This window comes from Gadus chalcogrammus, chromosome 21 (genome assembly GCF_026213295.1).
Source record: "Gadus chalcogrammus isolate NIFS_2021 chromosome 21, NIFS_Gcha_1.0, whole genome shotgun sequence".
Taxonomy (NCBI): Eukaryota; Metazoa; Chordata; class Actinopteri; order Gadiformes; family Gadidae; genus Gadus; species Gadus chalcogrammus.
This window is the reverse complement of record NC_079432.1, coordinates 8,836,880-8,863,689: the sequence shown is the minus strand read 5'-3', so window position 1 is coordinate 8,863,689 and position 26,810 is coordinate 8,836,880. Positions and strand designations below refer to the sequence as shown.

Below are 26,810 nucleotides of genomic sequence, written 5' to 3'. Positions count from 1 at the left end.
ATCATACTAATAATGATACAGATTCTACTACTCATAATAGGCTTAATCATAATTATTATAATAATTCAAAATCATATCCACTACAATTATTATGTTATTCATGAATTACTTACAACGTCTCAGTGCTTGCTGGAAATCTCGGGAAACTTTCGATGTCAAAACAGGAGATGGTCAAAAACTTCCACTCGGAGCATTCACACACAGAAGGGCATGTTTCAGGCTCTGCCGAGGAGCCCGAGAGCAACGTGACCAAACTCATCAGCACACCCGTTATCACGTTCATGCTCATGCTAGTGTATCCTACCTGTAAAAAAATAAATAAAGATGCTCTCGTTTTTGATACGTCTGCCGTTTACCAAAAATTGAGCTGTAATAATAATAATACTTGTATCATGTTGAGTCGAACTCTTCACGGATCAACTATTAAAATGCTCTGTGTCCCATCATATCTGAACGTGCAGTGAGGAGGATGCTGCGGGGAGGCTGCGACCCAGTACGTTCTGGAGGTGGTCTTCTATGAACGGAGGGTAGGGTTTGAGACACTCTTGCGTTAGATGCGAGAATTGATTTGGTTTGAATGACGAAATGTGGTTGAGAAGGTACTTGAGCTGGGTACGCGTATTTAATATGAATTCCAGTGAACATTGGACTAAAATAGACTGACAACTCCTTAATTTAATGTAACTGTTTTCAGACTAGCTTTTACATCACTTTGGATATACGCCTCTGCTGATTGAGGAACTACAAATGTTAATATGATGAGCCCATCTTTTTGGTATAGGACACTTTTATTTGATGTTATTTGGTTTTCAATTTCGAAGAGCGGCAGTAGTGGCGTAAAGGAATGCATTTGGACAGTGTAGTTTTCCAGCGCTACATGTCTATGTCAATGTACCCTTGGTAAACTACAATTCCCGGCCGGCTTTTCCCACAGTTGAAGTTTGTTGTCTTCCTGTTCGGAGGCGGCTAGTTTAAGTTGCCATAGCAGAGGCAGGTTTGGATTTGATTCACTGTCCTTACCGCTTGCAAAGCACCAAGCCAGAAGCTCTTATGTAGATAAATCACACCGGTAGGATTTGTACAAGCTTGTTTTACATTTGTTACATTTCACTGCACCATTAAGCCGTGAATAGTTTATTAGTTAACCAACATGAAAGGTGGATGAAGTTGTATTAGCCAGTTAGCTGCTGTTAGCGTCTGTTAAGTTGTTGCTAGAGTAGCAGCAGCTTCAGCAACAACAATGACCAACTGCGCCGTGATTTATGACAAGTTTCGTGTATTGTGTCTTGCTGGCCAGATTGTTATCCTGTTTCCATCAGTTGTCATGGCCACGGCGACAGTGGCCGCTCTCTTTTTACTATGATGAAAAGCACGTATTCCTCTCAAGGGAAATCATAGTAATCTGTCGCAGATCCGATTATATTTTGGGAAGATAGCAAGGCAATATTGGGTACGTGTTTATCGCCCACTTACAAGTTACTCCATCATTGCAGACCGCCCCCTCCGTCCCCATGCAATGGAATCATCCAGTGGGTCGGACACGTACGACAGGGCGAGGCGAAGCAGACCGCGGGGGCGGGATGTACTGCGCCGACCCCAGCAGGACCTGCGGGGGGCGAGCGGCAGTGGGAGTGCCGCAGAGAACTCTGGGATCACGGAAAAGATCAGCACCCTGGCCAGCACTCTACAGGTGTTTACTTTATTTACACTGCAAAACTTTGACGTATGTGAATTATGCTATTCTTGAGCGGGACAGTGCGGTGTTGTGGTCAGATTCCGGATTCCCAGGCAAAGGGGCACAGAGTTTGATCCCTAAAATCAACCTAATCTGGGGGCATCCTTGAGAAAGAAGGGCCAGCCCACAACTTACTCCTCAATTATCTGGATTCACGTTCAAGTGAAGACACGTTGGATTAAAATATATGCCTAAATTATTATTATATTAATAGTAACCTGCAAAGTGGGAACAGTTCAGTGGGATGAATGAAGTTGAGTAAATTACTGTCTTTGCTGTGTGGGGCGTGTTCTAACAAATATCCAACTTAGGAATGTGTGTAACCGACAGCTTCTCCCACCGCTCCTGCAGGACACTAGCAGGAACCTGAATAAGGTGGACCGGATGCTTGGTCAGTACAGGGACAACACTGATGACCAAGCAGAAGCCATGGCCCTGGTGAGACTTAATATCACTCATTACAAACGTCTCTGTTATACAGCTTTCAGTTGACACAGCCACAATAAGCTTTAAGAGAGTGTGTGTGTGAGTTTGATGGAGGGACTGTGTCTCCTGACCACCACCCAGCTGAAGGAGAACCTGGAGGAGTCCATCGGCCAGCTGCAGTCCCAGAGGCTGAGGAGGACCAACGGAGGGGTGAGGAGTGCTTCCGCCTCCACCCTACACACCAGCGACCTGGAGCAGCAAGGCTCTGGCTCAGGTATTAACGGGAGGGCCAGAGGATGGGAACAGTGGGTCCCAGTAGTGTCTCAGTAGGGACGCTGAGCAAGACAAACTAAATATACAGATTCATTAAAAAACGCTTGTGAATCTGTGTCCAATACTGCAATGAACAATTGCATTACAAGGAATTATCAATGGTAAAAAAAAGTAAATATGGTACATACATACATACTTGAAATATGAAGTGAAATATGAAATCATTGCATAACATGGCTTATTTTTGTGTTACAATCCTCTCTCTCATCCCTCCCTCTTTCCCAACACATGACAACACACAGAACCACTATTAACTTGAACCTCTCAAATCCCACCTCAGCATTCAGACCAGGTGTCTTGGTGTTGTTTTCCAGAAGGGCAGCGTTTCCACCCCACCTCCCCGCTGAAGGAGTACCCCGGCGGGTCGGTGAGGAGACGGAGGTCCCACTCCGCCTCGGTCCGCTTCAAGGACACCAAACTCTCGGCGGAGGACGTAAGCGAATGACTCCACAGAATCACTGCTCTCCATCAGTCTCGATCACTTGTTTCCGTAGTTCCCGGGGGACGCCACAAGAGGCCGCTCTTTACCAACAACTTTATTTTTTAGATGTTAGTATTATCACACAGTATCATGCTGTATGAGTATTTAAATAATTGTATTCATTTTTTATTGTCAGTGTTAATGTCCCATAAATAGACCGGAGGAACAGCATCAATGTTGATGCAGTAAACACTGTTTGTGTTGTTTGCCGTCCGATTGCTTCACTCCTTTTTAATTTCCTTAGATCCACTGTCTGCACCAGTCTCTACGCGACCTTCGCTGTGATCAGACGAGACTCTCAGATGATCTGGACCGAGAGATCCTCCTGAGAAACAGGTGATCCATGTCACAGATGTATTCATAGTCACGCAATATGGATCATGTTGCCACATGAACAGCCGCACTGTTGCTTTGCGTGGATGTGTGTGTACAGGCAACTAAGGCTTTATATCTGGGCTGTTATTTGTGAAATGAAGAAATATATAATGAAATGTTTACTTTGGTATGCACTGTGACTTTGAGAAGTGTCGACCCAGTGCTTTTTTGCTATTTTGTAATTTCGCTTTTTCTTTGTATCCATATCGACTTGCATTGAATTGAGATGCATGTCTTGCCTTTGAATGTGTGGCATTGGCCTTAGTAACTTTCAGCTTTCAGTTATCCTAGCCAAAGCACTAATATCTGCCACCATATTAGGATTGCTGTTTTTCAATATGGTCCCTTCCAAGGAAGGGACAAAATAATTGTTACGATTATAATAATAACCAAAACAACAGGATTTATTGGAAGAGATGTGAACATGTCAACATTTATAATCCTCACTGTTTGCTATGCAATAACCGCTTACCTCGGTTTGTTCAGCCACTTGAAAGTTAACATTTTGTCATTACTGACACGTTGGCGAGACATCAAAGCGGACTATATCTGGGAAGTGATAACATCAGCTGGAGCTTTCCCTAGGCTGGATATTTAGCCTTCTCTCTCAGACCTTCATTCCATCTGTCTCTTTTTCTTTCTCGACCCTTTCTCGCTGTGTCAGTCTCATTTACTTCATTCCTCTCTCTGTCTCTCCCCCTCTGTCTTTCTCACTCTCTTACTTCCATCCTTCCTCTCTCTCCGTCATCTCTTCTCTCCCCCATCTCTCTGTCATCTCTCTTTATCCTATCTCTCCCTCCCTTAATTAAATGGATATTGATTTATTGGCAATGGCATGGAAAATGTTCATTTTCTTTTTTTTCTTCCATAACATGTCCCTCCCGCTCTCTCCCACTCTCTTTCTGTGTCTCCCTCCATCTCTCTCTGTTTCTCCCTCTCTTTATATCTCTCTGCCCATGCCTCTGTCCCTATCTATATCTCTGTCTCTCGCTCCATGTCTCTCTCCCCTTGTCTCTCCCTGTGTCTCTCTCTGTAGAGCTGATGTTGACACCAGGCGAGCGATGGAGAACCTCACGGAACACCTGTCACTCTCTCAGACCCAAGACTCTGTGAGTGGCAGACAATGTATTCACTCATTATGTATTCAGTCTTATTTATTCCTTCCAAGACTTCCTCTTTTCTTTTATTCTGAGGAACATCAGCCGAGATGAGCAGTTCTGATGCAGAATCTTTGACTTGTTGTGGCATGTCTCGCTTCTCACTCGTTGCTCAATGTGTATCACTCCATGCTTTTATGTTTAGCTTAAAAGCGTAATGCGCTTTTGATTTTTTGGTATAAGAACTGACATATCCTTTATAATGGAATTCCAGGGCATGCGGTTGCTCCCTGCGCTTTATATGAATCCAATAAAATATTAAAAATAAAGTATAAAGTGTGATATTGAAAAGCCTTTTGTGTCTGGTAAGTGCTAACATTCTTCTGAGGCAGGGAACCGATAGAAATTCTTGAATCTCAGATACTTCCATTTTCCTCCATTTACCGTACACAATAACAGAAACCAACATCTTTATTTTCTACTCGTGTGGCCTTGGCACATTGTGTGTGTGTGTGTGTGTGTGTGTGTGTGTGTGTGTGTGTGTGTGTGTGTGTGTGTGTGTGTGTGTGTGTGTGTGTGTGTGTGTGTGTGTGTGTGTGTGTGTGTGTGTGTGCAGGTGTCTTCCCGTGTGGACCGCAGGATCCAGGACTTGGAGAGAGTCCGAGGCCTCGAGCAGCGGGGGGTCTTCACTGATGAACGTCAGCAGGTCAGGCACACACACACACACACACACACACACACACACACACACACACACACACACACACACACACACACTAGCCTACACACACAGCCGACCACACTTTTACAGACATTTTTTCTTTAGCTTCCTCAACTTCGATTTTACTTTCTTATGTCACGTTCATTATTAATTAACACGACACACACACAGACACACACCCAGTCAACTCTCATTTCATCCTATGATTCAGTTCATTAGCTAGGCATTGTGAGTTTTCTTGACACTTTATAAACTATTAATAACAATGCTGGCAGACACTGAGACACTGCCTCAGACACTTGACATTGATGTGGAAGTCGTATTATGTAACGGATACAAAGTAGGATCCTTGAAGGTGTTCGACTCATTATATATGCATAGACACACTGCAGTAATACAGACAGTATATGTTTGTATTAATCCCAAAGCAAAGTGCAAAACAACACCTGTTGGATGGTTTGTGTATAAAGGTATCACCATCAGTATTTCACCTACAAAACCAACAAGATTTAAACGGTTGAAACTAAACATCTCGAGACTTCAGACCCAAATATCAGCGTCCCTGTTATAGATGGATTGGCGACAGAATTCCGATGCACCATCTGTTGGGTGGGTTATCAAAAGGAGAAATGCCGGGCAAACCCGTCTCCCCCTTCCCTCATGATCTAAACAGATGCAGTGCGTCCTCGGACCACATGGTGGCACTGTAGCGCCACTCAGACACCGACCCCCCCTTCCAGAGGGGAGCCTCCTCACACGGCACGCCGCACCGGAAGCTGCTTCCCATGTACTAGTACCCCCCCCCCCCCCCCCCAATCTCTCTCTCTGCCCTAAAGGATGGTCCGACAAAGCCCCGGGCGGGTCAGAAATAATGCATACCCATCAACCCTCCCTCTCTCCCTCTCTCCTCCCCACCTCTCTCTCCCTCCCCATCCTCTCAACCAGCCCAAATATTAAAGGTACATAAACAAGGGAGGCAGAATGAAGAGGAGGATTGGGGAGGGGGCGGGGGTCTAATCTCTGAGTTGAAATGAAGAGCGATGTCACACACACGCGCGTGTTTCATGCGTCCCGCCGGTCGTCCCGGGGTTTGGGGGGGGGGCGTTGAGCTGTGATATAAAGCCAATAGATAATGAGTCACTTGAGCGGATGTTATTGCTAGCAGGCAGTAATTCATCACCACTGCCTGGCCCAAAGTACGTGGGTGTGAGCAGGGACCGGGCTTTGATACGGTGCCCATAGTGCCAGCCCCAGAACCAGAACCGCTACCCAGATCCCAGATCTAGTGCCAGGAACGGGGTCCCACCAGGCCACGAGTCGAGTCAGACCGGCCCCGCGTCGCTTGGATCACACATCTTGTCACACTTATTTTTTTTGGTGTGTGTGGTGTCGTTACTAACTCACTCACACTCGGTGTGTGTGTGTGGGTGTCTCTGTGTGTGTGTGTGTGTGTGTGTGTGTGTGTGTGTGTGTGTGTGTGTGTGTGTGTGTGTGTGCGCGTTCCTGTGTGTGTGGGACAGGCTTCAGGGAGACTCGGAGACCAGGCTTCGGGGAGAGAGGAGGTGTTGGAGCCCTGTCTGCTGAAGTCCGAGCGGGAGAGAGAGAAGGTGTGTGTGTGTTCAGCCCCGGCCCCTCCAGCACACATTATTATTTCCCTTTTGTTCGAGAACCTAATCAGTGTGGTGCAAAAGGGTTTATCGAAAAGTGTATTACCTGCTGCTAGCCTGTAAATCTAGCAGTTGTAAAAACTCTTAATGCTGCGCCATCGGAAACGACTTGGGGTGAAATCTTTTTCCTTTAAGCACTGCAGGGGAAATTTCCTGGTACCCATTTGAACAAGAAAGGCTGGTTGATGTTGGAGTGGTAATCATTCGCTGAAAAAAGGGCATCATTACGAAACCACAGGCCTCCTGCTGGCTGCCCCGTGATTGGCTTATTGGTTCCTCTGTGTTCAGTATGTGGCAGTATCCTGCTTTCTGATTGGCTGTAACTGGCTTCCTAGATGGAGCAGGAGATGGAGAGAGCCAGGGTACGCTTGGCGCAGACTGAGGACAGCAGAGACACACTCCGACAACAGGTGTGTGTGTGTGTGTGTGTGTGTGTGTGTGTGTGTGTGTGTGTGTGTGTGTGTGTGTGTGTGTGTGTGTGTGTGTGTGTGTGTGTGTGTGTGTGTGTGTGTGTGTGTGTTTTAAAATGAATGCTATCTCAGCAACTGATCAGCTAATTGTGTGTGTCTGATGAGATGCCAATATGTATATTATCAACAAATAGGAAGGAATAATTCCTTCCTGCAGTTCAATCCAAACACACGGTGGTTTATGGGTGGTTCGGTGATGCATTGATTAAACAACTCATCATGTATCTGTTACTCCAGATGTCTAAGAAACACGTTTGTAACTCGTATATTTATATTATGTATTTGTTATGTATTTGTTGTTGTTATGAGAAACTATTCAGATATTCCCGTTTTACATGCTGTTGTAAATTAATAACAGGTCGTTGCTATGGACTTGGAATCGAACAGACATTTTTATTGTTATATTTTGTTTCAAATTATTGATTTCTTAGTAGTTGCAGAAATCAATAATTTGGTAGCTGTGTCATAAGCGGGATAACGTACAGCGGTCATTATGCTGAAATAAACCCCTTCAGGGCTGATCCAAGACTGCCTCAGCCTATCTGGGTTTAGTCACAATAATGACCTTCTCCCTGCACAGCGTCCCTCACTAATTCATCCATTCTCCCTGCAGCTGGAGGAGATGCGGGAGGATCTGCTGAGGACGGGGAAAGAGAAGCTGGAGCTCCAGAGGGATCGCCTGGAGCTCCAGAGGGAGGTGTCCCTCCTCTCCTCTCAGCCCCACGGCCAGCGCCCTGACAGGGGAGAGAGCAGTGGCGCTCCGGGCCCAGGTGATGATTGACCTGGCTCCAGGCGGCAGAGTCTATGAGAGCGGGATGGGCCGGACAACGGATGACCTGGGTGGGGTGTAGGACAAAACGGAATATAGAACCCAAAAATATAGACTGAAATGGAATGGAGCCCGGCTTATTGCCCTCCTACATAGGAAAAGGCATCTGTGACAATTATGTAGTGTACTTCATATACACGGCTAGTTCCATTCCCATAGTTCTAGACGATTAAGGGAGCCTTTTATGGAAGTTCAGTAAAGTAGTTTCATGTTTATTTTCTCTGGCTGTTGAGGATAATTACAACCAACCCCCCACCCCCGCCCGCCCCTCACCTCCAGCAGAACCCATAACATGACCACTAATTGTCTGATTGTACATTCAAATGTTTGTGTATGTGTGCCCTTGTGTGTGTCTGCCCTTGTGGGTGTATGTCGGACTGCTATTTTGTGTGTGTGTGTGTGTGTGTGTGCGTGTGTCTCGTGCTATTGTGTGGGTGATGCAGCCCGGACCGACCTAGAGAGGGAGGTGGCGGAGCTGCGAGCCCAGCTGTGCAAGGCCTCCATCCTGGGGGAGGTGGATGAGCTGAAGAAGGCGCTGGAGCTGAAAGAGAGGGAGAGGCTGCAGCTCTTTGTGCAGGTGGAGGTGGGTGCACACTGAGTTCTACGTCAGCGGCCCGGTTGGTGCACAGCTAGGTGTTAGGAGAGCACAGACTACTTTCCCACCGCTGTGATTGTGTCCCGCTGTTAGGTGATTTACTGCCATTCGTCTTTATTCATGAAGACACAGTGAGAGTTAGACAAGAAGGTATGGGAGAGAGAGGGGGAAACCTGCAGCAAATCACTACGGGCAGGAATCGAACCTGGGTCGCTGCTGTCAGGACTGAGTCTTAAAGGCCACCAGCCATTCATTATTAGTTATGATCAAGTAAAAAAGGTTAATGTCAATGTTGCCATTATTATTATATTTAACCTTATCTCAAAATAAACAATGTAGCCCTTTCCTTGTGTACCCCTAAAACAAAATGCACTACAGCCATTCTGTCTGGGACATAATACCTACTAAACTTGATCTGATCGGAACTGAGGGACCCATGCGACTCGATAAATGCAAAGATACATCTTCCGAAGGCAAGACGCAGCTGGAGAGTAAACTAATGTCTGTCGGTCTAATGCAATGCAGATAAATCAAAATAATATAGAAGCACACCACGCGCTGTCACTGTGGTGCTTCGCCCCCCTCGCCCACGCCTCGAAGACTCCCAACTGTCGCTGCTGCTACTGCTGCTGCTGGCCTTAGGTTGTAGGCTGCCTCCCGCTGAGGCTGATTGAACCTTCTCAGGATGGTTCCTTCTAGCGTAAAACATACCATTGATGCAGTGCCCCTAGCACCAAAAGCGCTTTTTCAGGGGCGGCGACGCTGTGGAATAGGACAGTGGCGTGAAGGGTCGCGGGGAGGCGTGCCGACGATCAGTGGCGCGCGCCTAGCCACCGGTTTTGGGGTTGTGTATAGAAAATAATAGAGGTGGCTGTTTTGATGCACGTTGTTCGCCGGCGGTGTATTTTGGGCTTGAGAAGGGATCTCAGATTTAACGCGTTTCATTGGGAGTACGATACTTGGGAGTACGATACTTTTTTTCTACAAATGCATCTCGTCTCCTCCGAGTTCGCCGGCTAGCCCTTGTCGTCTGCCGCTTCAACAAAATGCTCCCAGACTGGCGCCGTAACATATGGGATGTAGATGGGTCGGCCATTGTTGAATCCAATGTCGACCAGCTGGTGGCCGTCGACCATGTGGGAGTTACCGCACATGATTGTAATATAAGCACAAATTGTAATAGAACTCCCAACTGTTAACTTAATGCTGGTCCATTATGCACTTTATGTATGTATGTATGTGTGTGTGGGTGTATATATTAAGTTGAACGTTAACCCAAGTCTCTACTCAAGCCTAGAAATAATGACACATAATTTCAACAATCTGACACACACCAAGGGAATCCCCCATGTGTTTAATGGACCGTCCCTCGCGCCACGAAGATCAACTGACGGGGGGGCAGCTGAAGTTTTGTTCCTCCGCAAGCCGTGGAACATAGTATCGGGGACAATGATTTATATTTCATACCACACACCACATGCACTCTTGTAACTTACACCAGCAAAAACATAAATATAGAAACACAGCTTGCCACGATGGCGGTCATAAGGTCGCCGCCGCAGTAGGCTTCACATGATGGCGGTGTTAGTCTTCAAAGCCCTGCGCGCGGCCCAGGCGGCAGCACGTGCTCGGGACTCGGGGACTCGTGCATTCATTAGCAGAGAAGGGGGTGGTGCACATCACGCTCCTTACTCCTCACTGCCCCAACGCGTTAAGTTGTCAGCACACAGTGACAAGTCACAACAAGGGATCAGAGAAAGAAATGATCCGCCGTCCCTGATGTTTGCATGCAACTTACATCCCCATAACGAGACAGAAGTGGGCGGGAGGGGTGGGTTGTGGGGGCTATTATAAACACCCCCTCGTGCGCGCCAGCCCCCACCACCAGCACTGTGTTGGTGTGCAGCGGCGGCCATTGAAGTGGCATCAATAAAGTGTGTTGGGTGGAAATGGCAGTTTAAGAATTGGCGCACAGCCCTCCCCCCCTTGCGTGCGTGCGGACACACACGCATACACACACACACACACACACACACACACACACACACACACACACACACACACACACACACACACACACACACACACACACACACACACACACACACACACACACACACACACACACACATACACACACACACAGACACGTCACACACACACACACACACACACTGACTCTGCTCTCAATCTGCTGTGTTCCCTTCAGTGAGGAAGATGTTTTTGTAAACTCCCACACAGCCGCTTATTGCTGAGTAGCAGTTTTAAAAAGACGAGAAGACGCTCGATTCACATGTACCTCCGCGGGCTCTTGACGGCGCCTTTCATTTCTTGTCATTTTTCAACATTTCAAAACCAAAACGGAAGCTTGGAAAGTGTTCCCCGTGCGTGGCAGACGCGTGGCGAAACACAAAAGTATCTGGCGGGGACCGGGCGGTTTTAATTTGATCCCCCCCCCCCCCCTCCGGTGCGGTTTGAGTCGAGCCCGGGCTCTGTGACTAATCAGTCTCTGACTAATGGCGCTCGCAGCCGAAATGACCTCATTCAGCGAGAAATAAGTCGTATCGTAACCACGGGCCGAAACCTAAACCCAGCCCGTGTGAAACTGAGATTTTCCTATGCCACGGTTTGGCTTTGAAAACGCTTCAAAGCGTATTTCGTGTGTGTGTGTGTGTGTGTGTGTGTGTGTATGTGTTTTTTTTTTTGTCCCTCGTGGATGTGCCCCCGCTATCAGACGTCTATTCAAACGCCACCCGCCAGGATAATCCAATCGCAGGTTTCTCTGTAAACACCGTCCCCGCCCTCGCCTGACCCCTCTCTCCCTGTCTCCGACGCCCCCACTCCATCTTCTCTGGTCCCCCGTAATCCTCACTCGCCTCATCTGGCTCTCTGGCCGGCTGCTTTTATGACCTCGCCCTTTCTTAACCCCCCCCCTCCTCCCCCACCTATACCTCTCCCTCTTCCTAACATTCCATCATCTCTTTTCTTCTCTGATCTCATCTCTCTTCCCTCATGCATCTGCTTTCTCCTCGTCTCCCCTCACCCTCTCTCTCTCTCTCTGTCTCTGCTTCTGTCTCTATCTGTCTCTCTCTTTTCCCTCCCCCGTTCTATCCCTCGCTCCTTTGGTTAGAATACCTTTTGTCTCTTCTTCCGGTCTCTCTTAACATACCACCATCCCTCTCCGTCTCCGTCGCAGGCGCTGACCACAGATCTGGCCAGGCGGGAACAGCAGCAGCTGCGTATGCTGGACCAGCTGAGGGACATCCAGGTGTGATGTGCAAACACACTGCATCCACAAAACAATCACACCCCAAACAAAGCACTGCTCTGTTTTTTAACTGTACTCAGGGATTTCAAGTCAGTCATTCAGATCATGAAGGTTAAAGATAATTAGAAAACAGGGGGCGGTTACGGTGTTTGAGTCCCCGTCAGAAGGTTCTGGGTTTAAATCACAAGGTCTGCGGGCTACCCTGTAGGCACCCTTGAGCAAGTCGCTTTGGATGCAAGCTTTTGTGAAAAGGACGTGATCGTTTTATATTTGGTTTGTTTTTTCTTTAATATCACCGTTTGAACAGGGCGGTTAAGCCTGAAAAACATCAACGTAGTGAATCCTGAATGTGACAAAAGCAAAATTTCACCACTAAAGAACAAAGACAAAACCACCGCTTCATCCTTGTTGGTTGAATGGCCTTTTTCTCCTCTCTTTTCTCCTTCTCCTCCGCCTCCACCCTGGGCCTCCTCCCACAGAGCCAGGGCAAGGTGGAGCAGCGGGAGGCGCAGGCGCTCCTCCAGGAGAGCAACCGAAGCAGGGAGGAGCTGAAGGAGCGCGCCCAGGACGCGGTGCGTCAGTGGAGGGCCAAGTGCCGGAGGCTGCAGAGGGAGCAGGAGGAGACCAAGACCGGTGCCCTGCTGCACGCCAGCCAGGTCACACAGGTGGGTTCAGAGGGAGAGAGCGATTCGCCTGCTACATCATTCAACATCATCATCATGCACCCCAATGGAGCTCGGATTCCTGGACATTAAAGCGTCTGCGGTACTAGGAAGTGTGCAATGTAAATCTGATGCTTTAGGATTGTTATTATTATGTGCTATGGCCAAGGTTTTACACACCTTGGCACCTTCCCATTTCATAAGGTTATAATTGTTTAATGGCTGCCATGCCTATTATTGACTAAGTATCTGCAAGATTAATTTAACGTTTGTAATTTTTTTATGTCTCAGAGTTTATCACTTTTAACAATGTTAATACTTGATTTGAAATCATTACTTCTCTGGCAGGTTATTATGTTAATTGATTATGAGTCGGTTCTGGAGTGGTTTGATGGAGATGCTTGCTTAATCGGTATGCCTTTAACTGACTTATTACTTACTGAATTATTATAATTACGCATTTCCTAATGTTCTGCAGCAGGACAGTGACATCAGCAATCTATAGACAAATTCAGCCGAGCCAGCTTGATTCATCCAGAACAACTTTTATCGAGCACTATCAATATAACTACATGCAGCTATCAATTCCTTGCATGGGCAAAGGTAAATGTAGCCATTCTTGGCCGTTCTCTTTTCACGTCAATCCATTCAAAGTGGTCTCTCTCTTTTTGATCTTGCATTAAAAACCTTGAGTTATTAGTGAGTCCTATTTAGTGCCAAAGCCCACCTTGCTGAATATTAATGGCTGATGATTAAAAGTCACCTTTCCTTCGTTCGAGTCAGATTCTCTGTTCCTTTTGAAGCAGCGTGAGTCACCTCTAAACACTTCAACACTGCTTCATCCCTGGGCCTCTGACTGACAGACTGACAGACAGGTTAGACAGACGCGGGCGCACGCGACGTGAAGCGAATTAATTACAAAATCATTTCTGCCAACCTCTAATGAATTAGAAGGGAGAATTAAGTGCTCAATTAAATGATTAGGTAGCGCGCGGCTGCAAAGTCTTTGCAGATTCCAGTCAAAGCCGCCTGCGTTGGAACCAATCTGTGTTGCGCAGACCTGGCGCGTCGTTGCTTATCAGGGAGGCCTTGTGTGTGCGTGTGTGTGTGTGCGCATGTGCGCTATCAGTGTGCAATGCTGGTACAGCATGTGTTTCTCTCTCTCTCTGCTCTATCTCGCTCTGTCACTCTTTCTCCTTTCATTACGGTTTCTTTCAACCCGCTTCCCCATCTGTACCTCTGGTAGCCTGTTTTTTCATGTCGTCTTCCCTCACTCCCTTTTGTCTTCTTTGTCTCGTCTTTCATGTCTCTGAGCATAAAATGTCCCCCTCTCACGGTCTTATTTACTCTCTCTTTCTCTCTGTGTGTCACTGCCTCTCTCTCTTCCTCTGTCTTTCTTTCTTCCTCTCTCTTACCCTCTGTCTTTCCTGATCTCTCTCTTTCTCTGTCTTTCTCTCGGAGTCTCTTTGTGTCTCTGCCTCTCTCTCTCCCTCTGTTGGTCTCTCTTTCTCTCTTACTCTCTCTCTGTCTTTCCTGCTCTCTCTCTCTGTCCGTCTTTTTCTCGGAGTCTCTCTGTCTGCCTGACTGTCCCTTTTCTCTGACCCTCTCTTTCACTGACTTTCACACTCTAACTTTCTCTCGTTGCCTCTCTCCCCCTCCCTCTACCCCTCTCTCTCTCTCTTTCTCTCTCAAGGCCGATACCCCTCCAAAGCTCCAGTGTAGACTAATGCTTGAGCGCATCCTCTTTCAGTCTAGTCCCATGTTAATCAATGAGCACTTCCCCCCCGCAGGCGTAGGAGAAGGGCAATGTGGAGCGGAGCACGTCTTCCTGCTGCGCCATGGGGTCTATTTATTCCCCCTCCAGCGGGCATTTGTTCCATGTTCCTCCTGTATCCAGCCGATCAATATAAATGAACTACATGGCTGGGTCCGTGTGGGTCTGAACATGCCTGTGAAGATGGGGACAAAAGGCTTCAGATACCGTTGTGTGTTCTTCACTCGAGCTCCGGTCTCGACCCTCCCTCTGCCTCTCTCTCCCCCCCCCTCCACCCTCCAGGCCACTAAGGAGAAGGAGGGCTCCCAGGCCCAGCTGAAGGTGCTGACGGCGCAGACGGAGGCGGTGCGCCGGGAGCTGACGGAGGTCCTGGGGCGGCTGGCCCACCGTGAGGAGGAGCTCCACCGCCGGGACGTGGAGCTCTCGGAGGCCCACCAGCAACACGTCTCCCTGGAGCAGGAGAACCGAGAGGTGAGGGGGTTGCGGGGGGGACCGAGATCAGTCATGTACCCTGGATCCTGAAGAAGAACTGCCACATTCACTCAAAGGGACAGAGTCGGGTCCTCCAAAAGAGAATGGGTAGTGAACTGTGAGGCCTTTTTGTATTTTCTTTGGTCGTAAGTAACGTCTTATGAACATAAAAGTGACGAGAACATTATAGGGCCCTCTCTTTTCCCTGTCAGAAGGTTGGAACAGAAGGCAGAAGTAAGGTTTTTAGTATAGACTACGTTAACAGTTCTGACCACCGGTACCATTATCGATCACTTCTAACTTCACTGGACCCAAAGTGAGACCTTGTTGACGTTGTAAAACATAATAAAATGATGACCATCCTGACACCCCCCCAGGGGAGTGAGTCGGCGGCGGCCCTGCAGGAGGAGGCCCGGCGCCACGCCTCCCTCCAGGCCCGCCTCCGCGAGGAGAACCAGCGGCTGGAGGAGCAGGCGGACGCCCAGGCCCGGCGCTCCCAGCGGGACCAGGAGGCCCACGCCTCCCTCCAGGCCGCCCTGAAGGAGGAGGCGGCCTCGGCCCGCGCCCAGCTCGCCCAGCTGACCCAGAGGCTGACCGCCGAGGAGCGGTCGGGCCGGGAGCTCCAGAGGGACCTCCAGGCCAGGCTGCTCGCGGCCCAGGAGGAGGCGGCCTCGCTGGGCGGGCAGCTGCGGCTGGAGAGGGAGGTGCACCGCAAGGAGCTGGAGAGCCTGCGGGCCGTGGCGGACGGCGGCGGCGGCGGCGGCGGGCGGTCCAGGAAGGAGCGGGAGGCGCAGGAGGCGCTGAGGCTCTGCGTGGGGGAGCGGGACGAGCTGCAGGCCCGCCTCACGGAGGTCAAGGTGAGCGGGTCCCCCCCCCCCCCCCCCACACGTGACGAGGTCACCCCTCCTGCACCACCCAAACTGCCGTTTATGGAAAACGGAGAAAACACTTCCAACCTCGAGGCGGCGTAACATAATAGATCCGTTTGACTCATGATTTATGTATTTCTTTCCAAGGGAGGAAAAAAAAAGGTAAACGTTTTGCTCTAATTTGATCTAAGTCTACCGGTGGGGGAGGGAGGGAGGGAGGGAGGGGGAGAGTCGTTCAAGGTTAGGAGTCAACCCGGATACCAGCGGCGTCTGGTTCTAACGCGGATCAACGCGTTCGGTGCGGGTCCAATCGCACCTCAAACGCCGCCGCCAACCATCTGCCGCTGCGTCTCGCCTCAGCGGAACCCACAAAGAGGGAGGAACCCACTCGCTACGGTATCATTTAGCTGATCGTCTCACCGTCGTGGAGACCTGGGACGCTGGGCCGCTAATGGGGTGTACGGCGCCTGGTGGCTCCTCCACAACTCCAGGCGTGAATATTTTAATCGGCTTCCGCTATCGGACCGCATCCTCTCCAGCAGTCTCATCCTGAGAGAGAGAGAGAGAGAGAGAGAGAGAGAGAGAGAGAGAGAGAGAGAGAGAGAGAGAGAGAGAGAGAGAGAGAGAGAGAGAGAGAGAGAGAGAGAGAGAGAGAGAGAGAGAGAGAGAGAGAGAGAGAGAGAGAGAGAGAGAGAGAGAGAGAGAGAGAGAGAGAGAGAGAGAGTGAGTTCCCCCCCCCCCTGCCTCCTCCACCTCCAACTCCTCACCATATCTCCACAAGCCCCTCACCCCCCCAGTGGGCACATTGTTTCTTAAGGGGGCATGGTCCCGCCTGATAGGGGTGAGCTTTGCCCATTAGCGCTGCTGCATGGCATTAATATCTGACATAGCTCATTGTAACGGCGTCGTTTCACAGTGTGGTTGAGGACAAGGGCGTTCGCCCGCGAGATGTTTTTTCCTGCTCCGGGCCCGAGGCAGGGCCACAGATGGGCCTGCAACAGAACACCCCCCCGCCACCAGCACCAACACCACCACCCCAATCTCCAGTATCCATACGGCACAAACACAGAGCCTCCACCACAATGTGATGTGTTTAACTGTCGGGGAAGAGGGGCATTTGCTTAAAATATTCTTGTTTTTCCCGCGTCCTTGTCCTCTCTCACTCATTTATTCTCTCCTTCACTCCATCTTTCTTCATGGCATCTATTTTCTCTCTCCCTCTCTCTCTGTCTCTCTTAATCCCTCCCTCCATTCTATTCACTTTTTCTTTTCCCCAAGGGCTGATTTAACATTATTCCATGTCTTTCTCCCTCTCTCACTCCCTCCTAACTCACCATCCCTTTCTCCACTTCTTCTGCTGTTTTCACATGCCGTCACTCTCCAGTTGTTCTCCCTCTTCTCTCCCCTTTCCCCTCTCCACTCGTCATCGCCGTTTTCCATCTCTACCTCTCCAACCGCCACACAGATTTACATGATACAATTTCCCCCCTGTTTTGTTCTAACAGGGGGGCCCGTCTGGTTTTATAAACCGCGTCTACCCCCACTTCGACGTCAATCCGTTCAGACTTAATCCTGCCCTTTTTTCCCCCCTCTTCCCGTCAAAGCTCAGACCCCTCCAGTGCTCGGGCTCTTCTTGACGTTTCCAAATAAACAAATTCTCTCTCCTGGCTCTGAGAACGAGCGCACCGTGCTGTCCCCCCCCCCCCCTCCCCACACTCCCGTTAGCGTGGTGCTGGAAACTGTCATCCCGCGATCTGTGAATTCTTAATTGGGCCTGCTGGATCCTGTGTTTATTGGCACGGCCACAAACGCGTGGCGCCGAGTGCGGCCTGACGGCTCTCTTTCTCGCAGGGTCGCGGCGTGCCAGGCGTGCCAGGCTGGGGAGGTCAGGGAAACGGATTATCCTTTTTGGGGGGCGGAGGTGCGCCCGCTGGCGAGTGCACGCTTTGCGCTTTAACCACTTCAACCTTCAGAGGAGCACCCCCCCCCGAAGGTCGATCTTTAAGACGCCGCATCGAACGCCGGCGGCTACTACCGAGAGACAATACGATACGCTTTGACTGTTTTCACAGCCCCCCCCCCCTCGAGAAATTCAAGTTGATGCGTTCTCACAAAGTATTTTCTCATGAAAGACAGAGAGCATTACTTTCCCACCAAACAGCATGAAGGATGGTTGGACTGTGAACGATGCACTTGTGATTGAATAATGTGTGTGTGTGTGTGTGTGTGTGTGTGTGTGTGTGTGTGTGTGTGTGTGTGTGTGTGTGTGTGTGTGTGTGTGTGTGTGTGTCTGTGTCTGTGTCTGTGTCTGTGTGTGTCCGCCCAGGTGGACGCAAGCTCGGAGAGGGAGCAGAGCCGTCTTCTGCGTCTCAAGCTGGACCGTATGAAGGAGGAGTGTGACAAGCTGGCCCAGGAGCTCAACACCAGGGAGGAGGAGCACTCACTGCTGCACAGGAACTACCAGCAGCTCAAACATGAAGTGGATAGCAGGGTATGTTGCCCGTTTTACATTACATGACATTCCGTTTATTAGCTGACACTTTTGTCCAAATCCTTCGAGTACATAACATTTATGACATAGACAGAGCAACTAGAATAAAGAAACCAACGATAGAGAATTGTAATACATATACTTTTATTTTTCAAGAACAGAACAGCTTGTTTGGTGTGTCTTGTGTTTTAGTTTTTTTGGGTCGTTTCCAGGAGATTCTGCAGTCTCTGAACAGCATGGTGCGATATAAAGCACCCCTGGCTTCATTGTGTTTAACTTTAAATTGAGTTCTGGGTTAATCAGACTCCGTTTACAAGCCCATCCTATAGAAATCCCTATTTGTTAAAAGACCTAATAAACCAAGTCTCACTAACGACTACACTACTTTCTACAAGGAGCCAGATTGCAATAGGTGGCCTCATCTCCTCTCTCCTCTTCTCCCCTTTCCTCTGTCCTCTAACCCTCTCGTCCTTTCTACTCTTCCCTCCTCTCCTCCCTCCTCTTACTCTCTCATTTGTCATACTCTGACCTCCGCTACGCTCCTCTTTCCCCCCTCCTCCTATCGCCTCTCTCCCTCTGCCCCTCTCCCTTTACTCCTGCTCTTTTTTTTTTCCTTCTTCTTCTTCCCAATCAAGTTTTTATCAAAGCCCATTCCATCCATGATGGAACCCAGTAGGTTATGTATTGAACCACCACGGGGTTCACCATACTGATAAGTGGCAGAAATTCCCGGGGGGGGGGGGGGGGGGGGGGTGGTGGTGTTGGTGGCGTCAAGACCTGATCCACATGTTGATTAAAAGGCAGGTGAACGGGAGGAGGGATGGCGGGATGGCTTATTAACGTAACACGCTTTATTGTCAAGGAGCTCGTCAGTAATGATCTGCACCCCCCCCCCCCCCTACCCGATCCAATGGGCCGATGGGTCTGCCTGGGTCGGACAAAGCCCCCCTCTGCTATGGAGACCCCAGTTAGCATAAGAAGAGGGACACGACTTATCTTAACCGCACATGTTGTGTTTGTTGTTGACTTTGTGAGGGGAAGAAAAATGGTGTTTGTGTGTGTGTGCGCATGTTGGACGCTGTTGTGTGTGTGTTTGTGTGTTGTCAGCGTGTCTGCTGTGTAGCGCCCTAAATGTATTTACAGAGGTGTGAATGAAAAAATGAAGTGGTGTGTTTGTCAGCGAGCACGTCGGAGTGTAACACAGAAAATCTATTTTCAGTGTGCCAGGGAAAATGCCTTGTTGTGTGTCGGCGGCGTCTTGTGTGTATGCTCACATGCGTGTCTGTAGCCCCGAAAAATGTGTTTACCATGTGTGAGGGAACACTGTGTGTGTGTGTGTGTGTGTGTGTGTGTGTGTGTGTGTGTGTGTGTGTGTGTGTGTGTGTGTGTGTGTGTGTGTGTGTGTGTGTGTGTGTGTGTGTGTGTGTGTGTGTGTGTCGTAACATAAACCTCCTTCACCCCCTCCACTAGGCCAGGAAGGGGGAGGAGCGGAGGCGGAGCTCGGAGGTGGAGCTTGCTTCACTTGGACAGAAGGTGTCTCGTCTGGAGGCGGAGCAGGAGGCGGTCCTATCCTCCGCAGGGGAGGAGCTAGACAAGGCATGCAGGAGCCTGGCCAGAAACGCAGAAGACAAGCTTCAGGTGAGGAGCACACCACTCAACAGTATTCCTGCATTGGGTCATTTTGTTTCTTGTTGGTCATTTTCGTTCTCTTTTTCCTTTTTCCTTTTTCGTTCTGTATTTTTTTCTCTTTTTCTTTGTCTTTCATTCTTTATTAGTGTGTATTCAAAGCAAGCCACACTATTGTTGTTATGTGTCTTATTTTTTTTCTTGTTTTTATTTTTCTTCGCCTGATTTTAGGCAATTATCTACTCCTACAGCTTTGGAGAATCCTTTATACTGCAGAAATTCACATGCATAGCTGTGTTCTGCTTTATTTAATATTTTTCCGTTTGTTAAATTGTTTCTTAAAAAAAATATTTTTTTTCCTCTCAGCGTATTGAAGCTTGAAGGTGCTAGAGTCTGTGTATTCAACCAGATCGTTCTCACTAAATAATCCTTCACCTTATGTCCTCCTAACATTGGTATCCAGTTCCTGTTAAGGAACGCCAGATTCCTCCCATATTTGGTATACCTTTAACCAATGGTGCTTTAATCTACCAACGATATGCAACAGCACGACGCACTTCACACATCCTCGTGAAACTTTCAGTCGAGCACAGGCTATGCACGCACCAACGGAGCATACATTTGTATACTAATCAACCCAAGCATGCTGTCGGGAAGGTCATATCGACTTAAAGCTTGAATTAAGTTAAGAACTGCCATTGATGTGAATTTGTTTCCGATATTCGATCCTATTTCTTTATTTATTTGTTTCTTTATTTATGTTTTTTATTATTTATTCCTGAATTTTATTTATTGATTGTGTATGCTGTAAGTGAAAAGGGGCATTTGTTCACTCAAATAGCACCTTGGAATCACATTTTCAATGGATTAGTGCAATTGCCTTGAGATAAGACGCCTACGCAGTCATAGAAATCATCCAAACTATACAAAACACGTTTTGTTGGATTAGTTTTTAACACATCAGCCTTCTCCTTCAAACGATGAGTGAGTTCCTATTCCAGAAAAACCTAATGCAAAAATAATGACTATCAGTCGTGATACTACAAATCAAGTGCTTCATTTTGTGTCTCATTGTATATTTTCAAGAGCCTATATTTAAAGTTATGTAATATGTATCTTGTCTCTAACCCTCCTCTTGGCCAAATAATAACTGTTAGAGTTTGTGTTTTTCTGCAACGGCTAGAGCTCGTTTTCCACACATTTCCCACAAGGCTAATGAAGCTCGCTCGGTTCTATTTGCTCATATAGATTTGCTCCCATTTGTCCCTCACCCTTCTCCCTCACTCCCTCAAACTCAGCGATAGCGATCGGCCTAATGAGGGGAGTCGATATCTGTTAAAGGGTGTGTTGCGTTTCACTTACTTAGAGGGACCTGCCTACTTTGTGGGGGCCGCAGCTCCAAGTTGTACTCACACCTGGGTGTGACGGCGGATAAATGTACCGTCGAGGTCGGGCGAAGACTATCGGGACTGCTCTGTTCCACTTCTGTGTTTTTAGAGAGGAGCGTACTTAAAAGGCAATGCATTGTGGTACGAGCCCGACTACCTCTCACACGGATCAATCGCCCGTCTGTTGCCGCCAACTTCCAATGTTCCTCGGCGACTGAAAGGAAAAAAAGAACGCACGCGTTGCGGAGGCCATAACAAACGCCGCTGCGTGGCGCCTTGAAATGAAAGCTGCCAGATCGCGTTTTCACTTCCGTCTTCTTTTTACCTTTTTATATTTTTAGGGATGTCCGATATTGGCTTTTTTGCCGATATCCGATATGCGATATTGTCCAACTCTAAATTTTCGATCAGCCGATACCGATGTCGATATTTGGGTTATTTTTCCTCAAACCTAATTTAGGTAACATTACATATCTCCTGTTGTGGAATTAACACAACATGCTTAATGTTATTGTGATGCCCCACTGGATGCATTCTTGAATGCAACAAGGCTTTCCAAATGTTAACATTGTCTGTGCAAAATAAGAAAAATACTTTTTTTTTTTTTTTTTTAAATCCGATACCGATATTGACAGATATTAAATTTTTATGCTAATATCGGGCCGATAATATCGGTGGGCCGATAATATCGGACATCTCTATATATTTTGATGTTTAAACCCTGCAAGGTGGACGTTTTAAACGTTAGAAACCCACCCGTGAAGAGCGACTTATTTTCACAAACACTGAAACAGAACCGAGAAACAGACACTGGGGTAGTAGGTGAAGAGACAGGAGAGATGGGGGGGGGGGGGGGGGGGGGGGGGGTGAGGAGGAGGAAGGAGGTCGGGTAGATCGACTTATGCTCGGTTGGGAATGGATGATTGACAGGTGTGGGAGAACCTGTGCATTGACTTATGTAGGTGTTGCTCCGTGTTGTTTGTAGAGACGGAGAGGATCCCCCCCCCTCACCCACCCACCTGTGTTGCAGCCTCCAATGCTGTCACTGTCGACACACACACACACACACACACACACACACACACACACACACACACACACACACACACACACACACACCCGTTTGCCCTAGTGTGGCTTGTAACCTTCGTAGGTGTATGTTTGTAGGTTTGTACTTGGTATACAGAGTTTTAAGTGTGTGTGGGAGTGTGTGGGTGTCATTATTATTGGCTGTCAAAATGTCACTGTGCTACTCAATTTGACATCCTTGTCTGCTACTGATGGAAAACAGTCCCTCAGCACACACACACACACACACACACACACACACACACACACACACACACACACACACACACTGTATGTGTGTACTTTCTTTTGCGTGTATTTGCCTTCTCTTTGTGTACCAGACCAAAGGCTGACAGCGGCTGCCGTGTTTGAATTATGTTCCCTTCTACTACTTACTTTTTATTAACATTTTACTTTCCTGGCAATCTTATAAAAATTTACTTGCAATAAGCAGGTCATGTCTGCCTTTGTCATACTTCTCCATGCACACTGCATATAGACATGGCCTTTGAAAATAAATGAAATCCTACATGTTTTGTCCAAAGTAACACAACATGATTCAAACCAACGTAAACAATAGATTCCTCTCTATTCCTTTAAATCAGGCCATCGCCCAGATACCTGGACTGGTGAAGGATCCTCATCGCTGGCTCGCTGAAACCAAGGTATCCCCCCCCCTCCACACACACACATCCCCCCTTCTTCACCAACCCACACCCCTCACCGACCCCCCAGGTGCAACCGAGAAAATCCTCGAAACTTCATCTTTCTAATCGCATCGCAATTAGCAATTACAACGAACGGCATTTGATTAATATCTGGATCATCTTAAACCCAAATAAATATGATGAACAATAGAAAAACATGGCCGGATGATCACTAATTAGCTAGCGGTGTCGTCTCCGTTCCCACGCGTGTGTTACATAACCAAAGGTAGATAAATGAGCCGCTCTTTGGAGACGTTCCTACACGATATGCTAATGATATGCTAATGCACATACGATGCCAAGCGGCCTGCCAGTGGGAGAATGATGTATCACCGGCTCTCTGTAATCTGAAAACATCTGCTATTCCTAAAGCAAGGAAAAAGTAGATTGGAAACTTGCTGCTGGACTCTACTGCTGTAAATCTCCCCCCCACACAATTTATTTCTCAATTAAATTAAACAGAACTTGAAGCGGAATCTCGTCGACACAGATTGGCTTTCTTGAATTCTGCCAAAAATTTGCGAAATCGTCTGGTGCGGCCAACATTTTGGAAGCGTTAAATGCCAAATGATACTCGTTCTCTTCCTGGGATATTTACCACATCCTACGATTCGTGTATTGCAATATCTTATACCCTGTGTGGACACTGTGTCGTGTGTCACGCTGTGCCCAAGTCCCAGTCAGAGCACGCCATTGGAGGCTCCGTTACAAACCGATGCCTACATTTAAATAAGATATTATCAGAGAGAGGGAGCCGATGCAGATTCCTGCATCTCACATCCCGGACACAATGTGGGGCGTGCGCTGAATACAACGCAGAAGTCCTGCAGCTTTCAAACACTTTGGTTGCTAGACCCCTACAGATAATTGCCGTTTTGCAATGCCCTTTGGCTATTATTAATCCATAGCAGTAAGGGTATCCGCCAGATGCCTTCTCTCTAAGTCCATGCACCATAGGTAAAGATGAAATCTTTATTATTTTCTCTCTCTCCCTCAAATGTTTTACGAAGTGTTTAATGTATACTCAAGCACATGATTATGTACATTATGAACACAACGGTTACATATATAGAAGAACAAAGCAATTAAGCAGTTGGATTTATGGCTGGGCGAAGTCGCTGCAGTGGACTCGAACATGTATATTGTGTTTTCTGTTGGTATGATAGAAGTCAAAGCAATTAGCCACTCTCGCTCCCCCTCCCTTCCTATAGCTTGTTTTGCCCAAATTGAGCATTGCTTAACAGTTTCTTGGACAAGTGCTGGAAAGCTTTTCATTTTTGTGTAGCGTCTTCCCATTGGTGACTGCTCAGCAGCCCACTGGTCTTCCATCTCCATCAAATAGTCTTCTTTATATTGAAATCTGAGCTCTCTGTAGAGCGTGGCTTGACGACAGTCAACTGTTTCAAGTCATCCCTTAAAATCGTTTCCTCGGGTGACGGTAGCTGACTCGAAAAAGTAAAGTAAGCAATGATTTCTTTTGACAGAACACAATTTTATGGACAGTTTGCTCACTGGAGCTTGAAGCCAGGTCTCTGTGGACAGATGATTGACACCTTATGGGAATGTCGTTTCATTTGAGCGAACAAAGAAGTGCATGCTTATTTTTTCAGTGTTTATCCTGGATTAAAAACACATGTTGGAGGGAGGAACAATAAATCTTATCTCATACATTTCTATTTCACTTGTGCTATCCCTTTGATACGGGGCCATTAATCAGTAACAGCAAATATCTAATTAAAGCCAAATCCTTTGGGGTTTGGAATTGCGGGGTGTCACTTGAGCCAACTGAGTTGCCTAGTTGTTAAAAGGGAACTGGCTATCTTTTCCCCCGATATTTAACGATTTTTTTTGTCTGCGCTATTAATCATTTGTTACAAGTGGGGTGCCCTGTTTTCAAATGGTTCTTATCTAATTTCAAGGGAAAAGTAAGCATCGGATTAATCATGCTTATTTTTTGTACTACTTTGAGAAATAGTTTTTTTACGCATTGCGAGAACTGCGTTAATGGGCTGCGTGTTGGTAAAGCTTTCTCTGTTCATTTCTTATTTCTCATGCCGACGTACTTGAAAATCAGGATAAACAAAGCATGGCCGGGCTTTAGCCACTGAAGACCGACTAATACAAACCTCTTTGAGCTTTCTTCAAGCGAATGCTAAAACCCAGTCTCTAATTCTTGGTAAAACACCAAGAATTCAACCATCTTCTTCTCAACCACAGTTATAGTTATTATAACGGACAATGTATAGAAAACATCATCTGGGATCTTTACCGTGTTTATTATTAGATTATCTGTCTGGAATATTGATTTGAAATGGAAAGGGATCAATTATGACAGTTTCTTTTTACTGTCGAGTATGTGGGCCATCTTATACTGTTTCCAGGTTACGTTTCTTCATTACCCTATTTCAGTTATTCCCCGATGTGAAACGGCAACACCTGACAGTTTATGTGTCCCAGCGTGGTCGATCCTAGGATTAAAAGTCTCAATTTAACGATGAGTGGAGCCGATGATAAAACCCAATGCCCCCTCTAGTGTTCACCAGAAGAACAACAGCACCATGTCAAGGCAGCTAGCGAAATAAATTGCTTGACATTGACAAAACATTGACAAAAATTAAATGGGACTTAACGCGGAATCTCATCCACACACATTGGCTTTCTTTAATTCTGCCAAAGTATTAACTAAATATTCTGGCGTGCCCATGGAATATTGACAAACATTTAAGAGTGCGTCTACTCTGATGCTAGTGGCAGTAATTTAATTCTAATAACTTTATTTTTCTGTTCGGAGCTTCCTTTGCGTGGCCCAAGCTGCATTAAGATATGTGAGGCAGCATTCCGTAAGGTACAGGACCACAAACAAAAGCATAGTAAACGCGCTCTAAAGTGTTTGATTAATTGCGGTCTGAAAGTTTGGGCTACCGCTGCCCTAATTAATCCTGCTAACCCCTCATCCCCCCCACCTCTACCTCCTTATCTCCTCCTCCTCCTCCTCCTCCTCCTCCTCCTCCTCCTCCTCCATCTCCTCCTCCTCCTCCTCCTCCTCCTCCTCCTCCTCCTCCTCCTCCTCCTCCTCCTCCATCTCCTCTTCCTCCTCCTCCATCTCCTCAACCTCCTATATCTACTCCACCTCCTCTTATCTCCTCCTCCACCTCCTCTTACCTCCTCCTCCTCCTCCTCCTCCCAGAGCAAACTCCGCTGGCTGTGCGAGGAGGTGCAGGAGCGGGAGGGGCGGGAGCACCGGCTGAGGAGGCAGCAGCAGCAGGCCAAGGAGCAGCTGAAGGAGGCGCGGCGGAGCCGGGACGAGGAGCAGGCGGCCCTGCTGCAGCGGCTCCACCAGCAGGAGAAACTGCTGCACTCGCTGGGCACGGAGAAGAAAGGTAGAGCCCCGGCAGCACCTTGCTTCACCTCTCACTGACTGGCTTACAGTCTGACACTAGGGCTGAACGATTTTGTAAAAATAAAAATAATAATAATAAAAAAAAAAAAAATAAAAAAAAAACGCAGCTTTGACGATCCCAAAATCGTAATGCTTGAGATCGCGATTTTCGGTCGAAACGATAGATCGTTCAGCACTATCTGACACACACGCACGCACACAAACACGCACACAAATCGACTAAAGCAGGTACACGCGCAAACACACACGCACATCTACTTAAGCAGGTGCACGAACCCACACACACATGTGTACATCTACTTAAGCAGATACACGCACACAGACATGTAAATATATTCCCAAGGAATATATTACGTA

The 26,810-nt window shown here is 47.7% G+C and overlaps 2 protein-coding genes across 4 annotated transcripts in view; one reads left to right on the top strand and one right to left on the bottom strand.

The window, feature by feature from the left end:
* The window catches only part of tshr (thyroid stimulating hormone receptor), a 22,484-nt gene extending 22,051 nt beyond the window's left edge, over positions 1 to 433 (bottom strand). Inside the window, exon 1 of the mRNA XM_056581130.1 lies at positions 114 to 433. Coding sequence (XP_056437105.1) covers positions 114 to 289 — 176 coding nt within the window. The 5' untranslated portion in view covers positions 290 to 433. The remainder of the gene's footprint in view (positions 1 to 113) is intronic.
* Positions 434 to 975: 542 nt separating this feature from the next.
* The window catches only part of LOC130374824 (centrosomal protein of 128 kDa), a 39,432-nt gene continuing 13,597 nt past the window's right edge, over positions 976 to 26,810 (top strand). For 2 of the 3 annotated variants that reach the window (XM_056581797.1, XM_056581800.1), the window contains exons 1-20: positions 976 to 1,069; positions 1,494 to 1,690; positions 2,087 to 2,173; positions 2,303 to 2,435; positions 2,809 to 2,927; positions 3,220 to 3,311; positions 4,387 to 4,459; positions 5,064 to 5,153; positions 6,689 to 6,775; positions 7,171 to 7,245; positions 7,919 to 8,075; positions 8,578 to 8,717; positions 11,926 to 11,997; positions 12,477 to 12,662; positions 14,716 to 14,904; positions 15,282 to 15,761; positions 18,100 to 18,264; positions 19,735 to 19,902; positions 22,952 to 23,011; positions 26,241 to 26,433. In XM_056581797.1, the coding sequence (XP_056437772.1) occupies positions 1,517 to 1,690; positions 2,087 to 2,173; positions 2,303 to 2,435; positions 2,809 to 2,927; positions 3,220 to 3,311; positions 4,387 to 4,459; positions 5,064 to 5,153; positions 6,689 to 6,775; positions 7,171 to 7,245; positions 7,919 to 8,075; positions 8,578 to 8,717; positions 11,926 to 11,997; positions 12,477 to 12,662; positions 14,716 to 14,904; positions 15,282 to 15,761; positions 18,100 to 18,264; positions 19,735 to 19,902; positions 22,952 to 23,011; positions 26,241 to 26,433 (2,740 nt within the window). In that variant the 5' untranslated portion in view covers positions 976 to 1,069; positions 1,494 to 1,516. The remainder of the gene's footprint in view (positions 1,070 to 1,493; positions 1,691 to 2,086; positions 2,174 to 2,302; positions 2,436 to 2,808; positions 2,928 to 3,219; positions 3,312 to 4,386; positions 4,460 to 5,063; positions 5,154 to 6,688; positions 6,776 to 7,170; positions 7,246 to 7,918; positions 8,076 to 8,577; positions 8,718 to 11,925; positions 11,998 to 12,476; positions 12,663 to 14,715; positions 14,905 to 15,281; positions 15,762 to 18,099; positions 18,265 to 19,734; positions 19,903 to 22,951; positions 23,012 to 26,240; positions 26,434 to 26,810) is intronic. The other variant, XM_056581798.1, reaches the window with a different exon arrangement.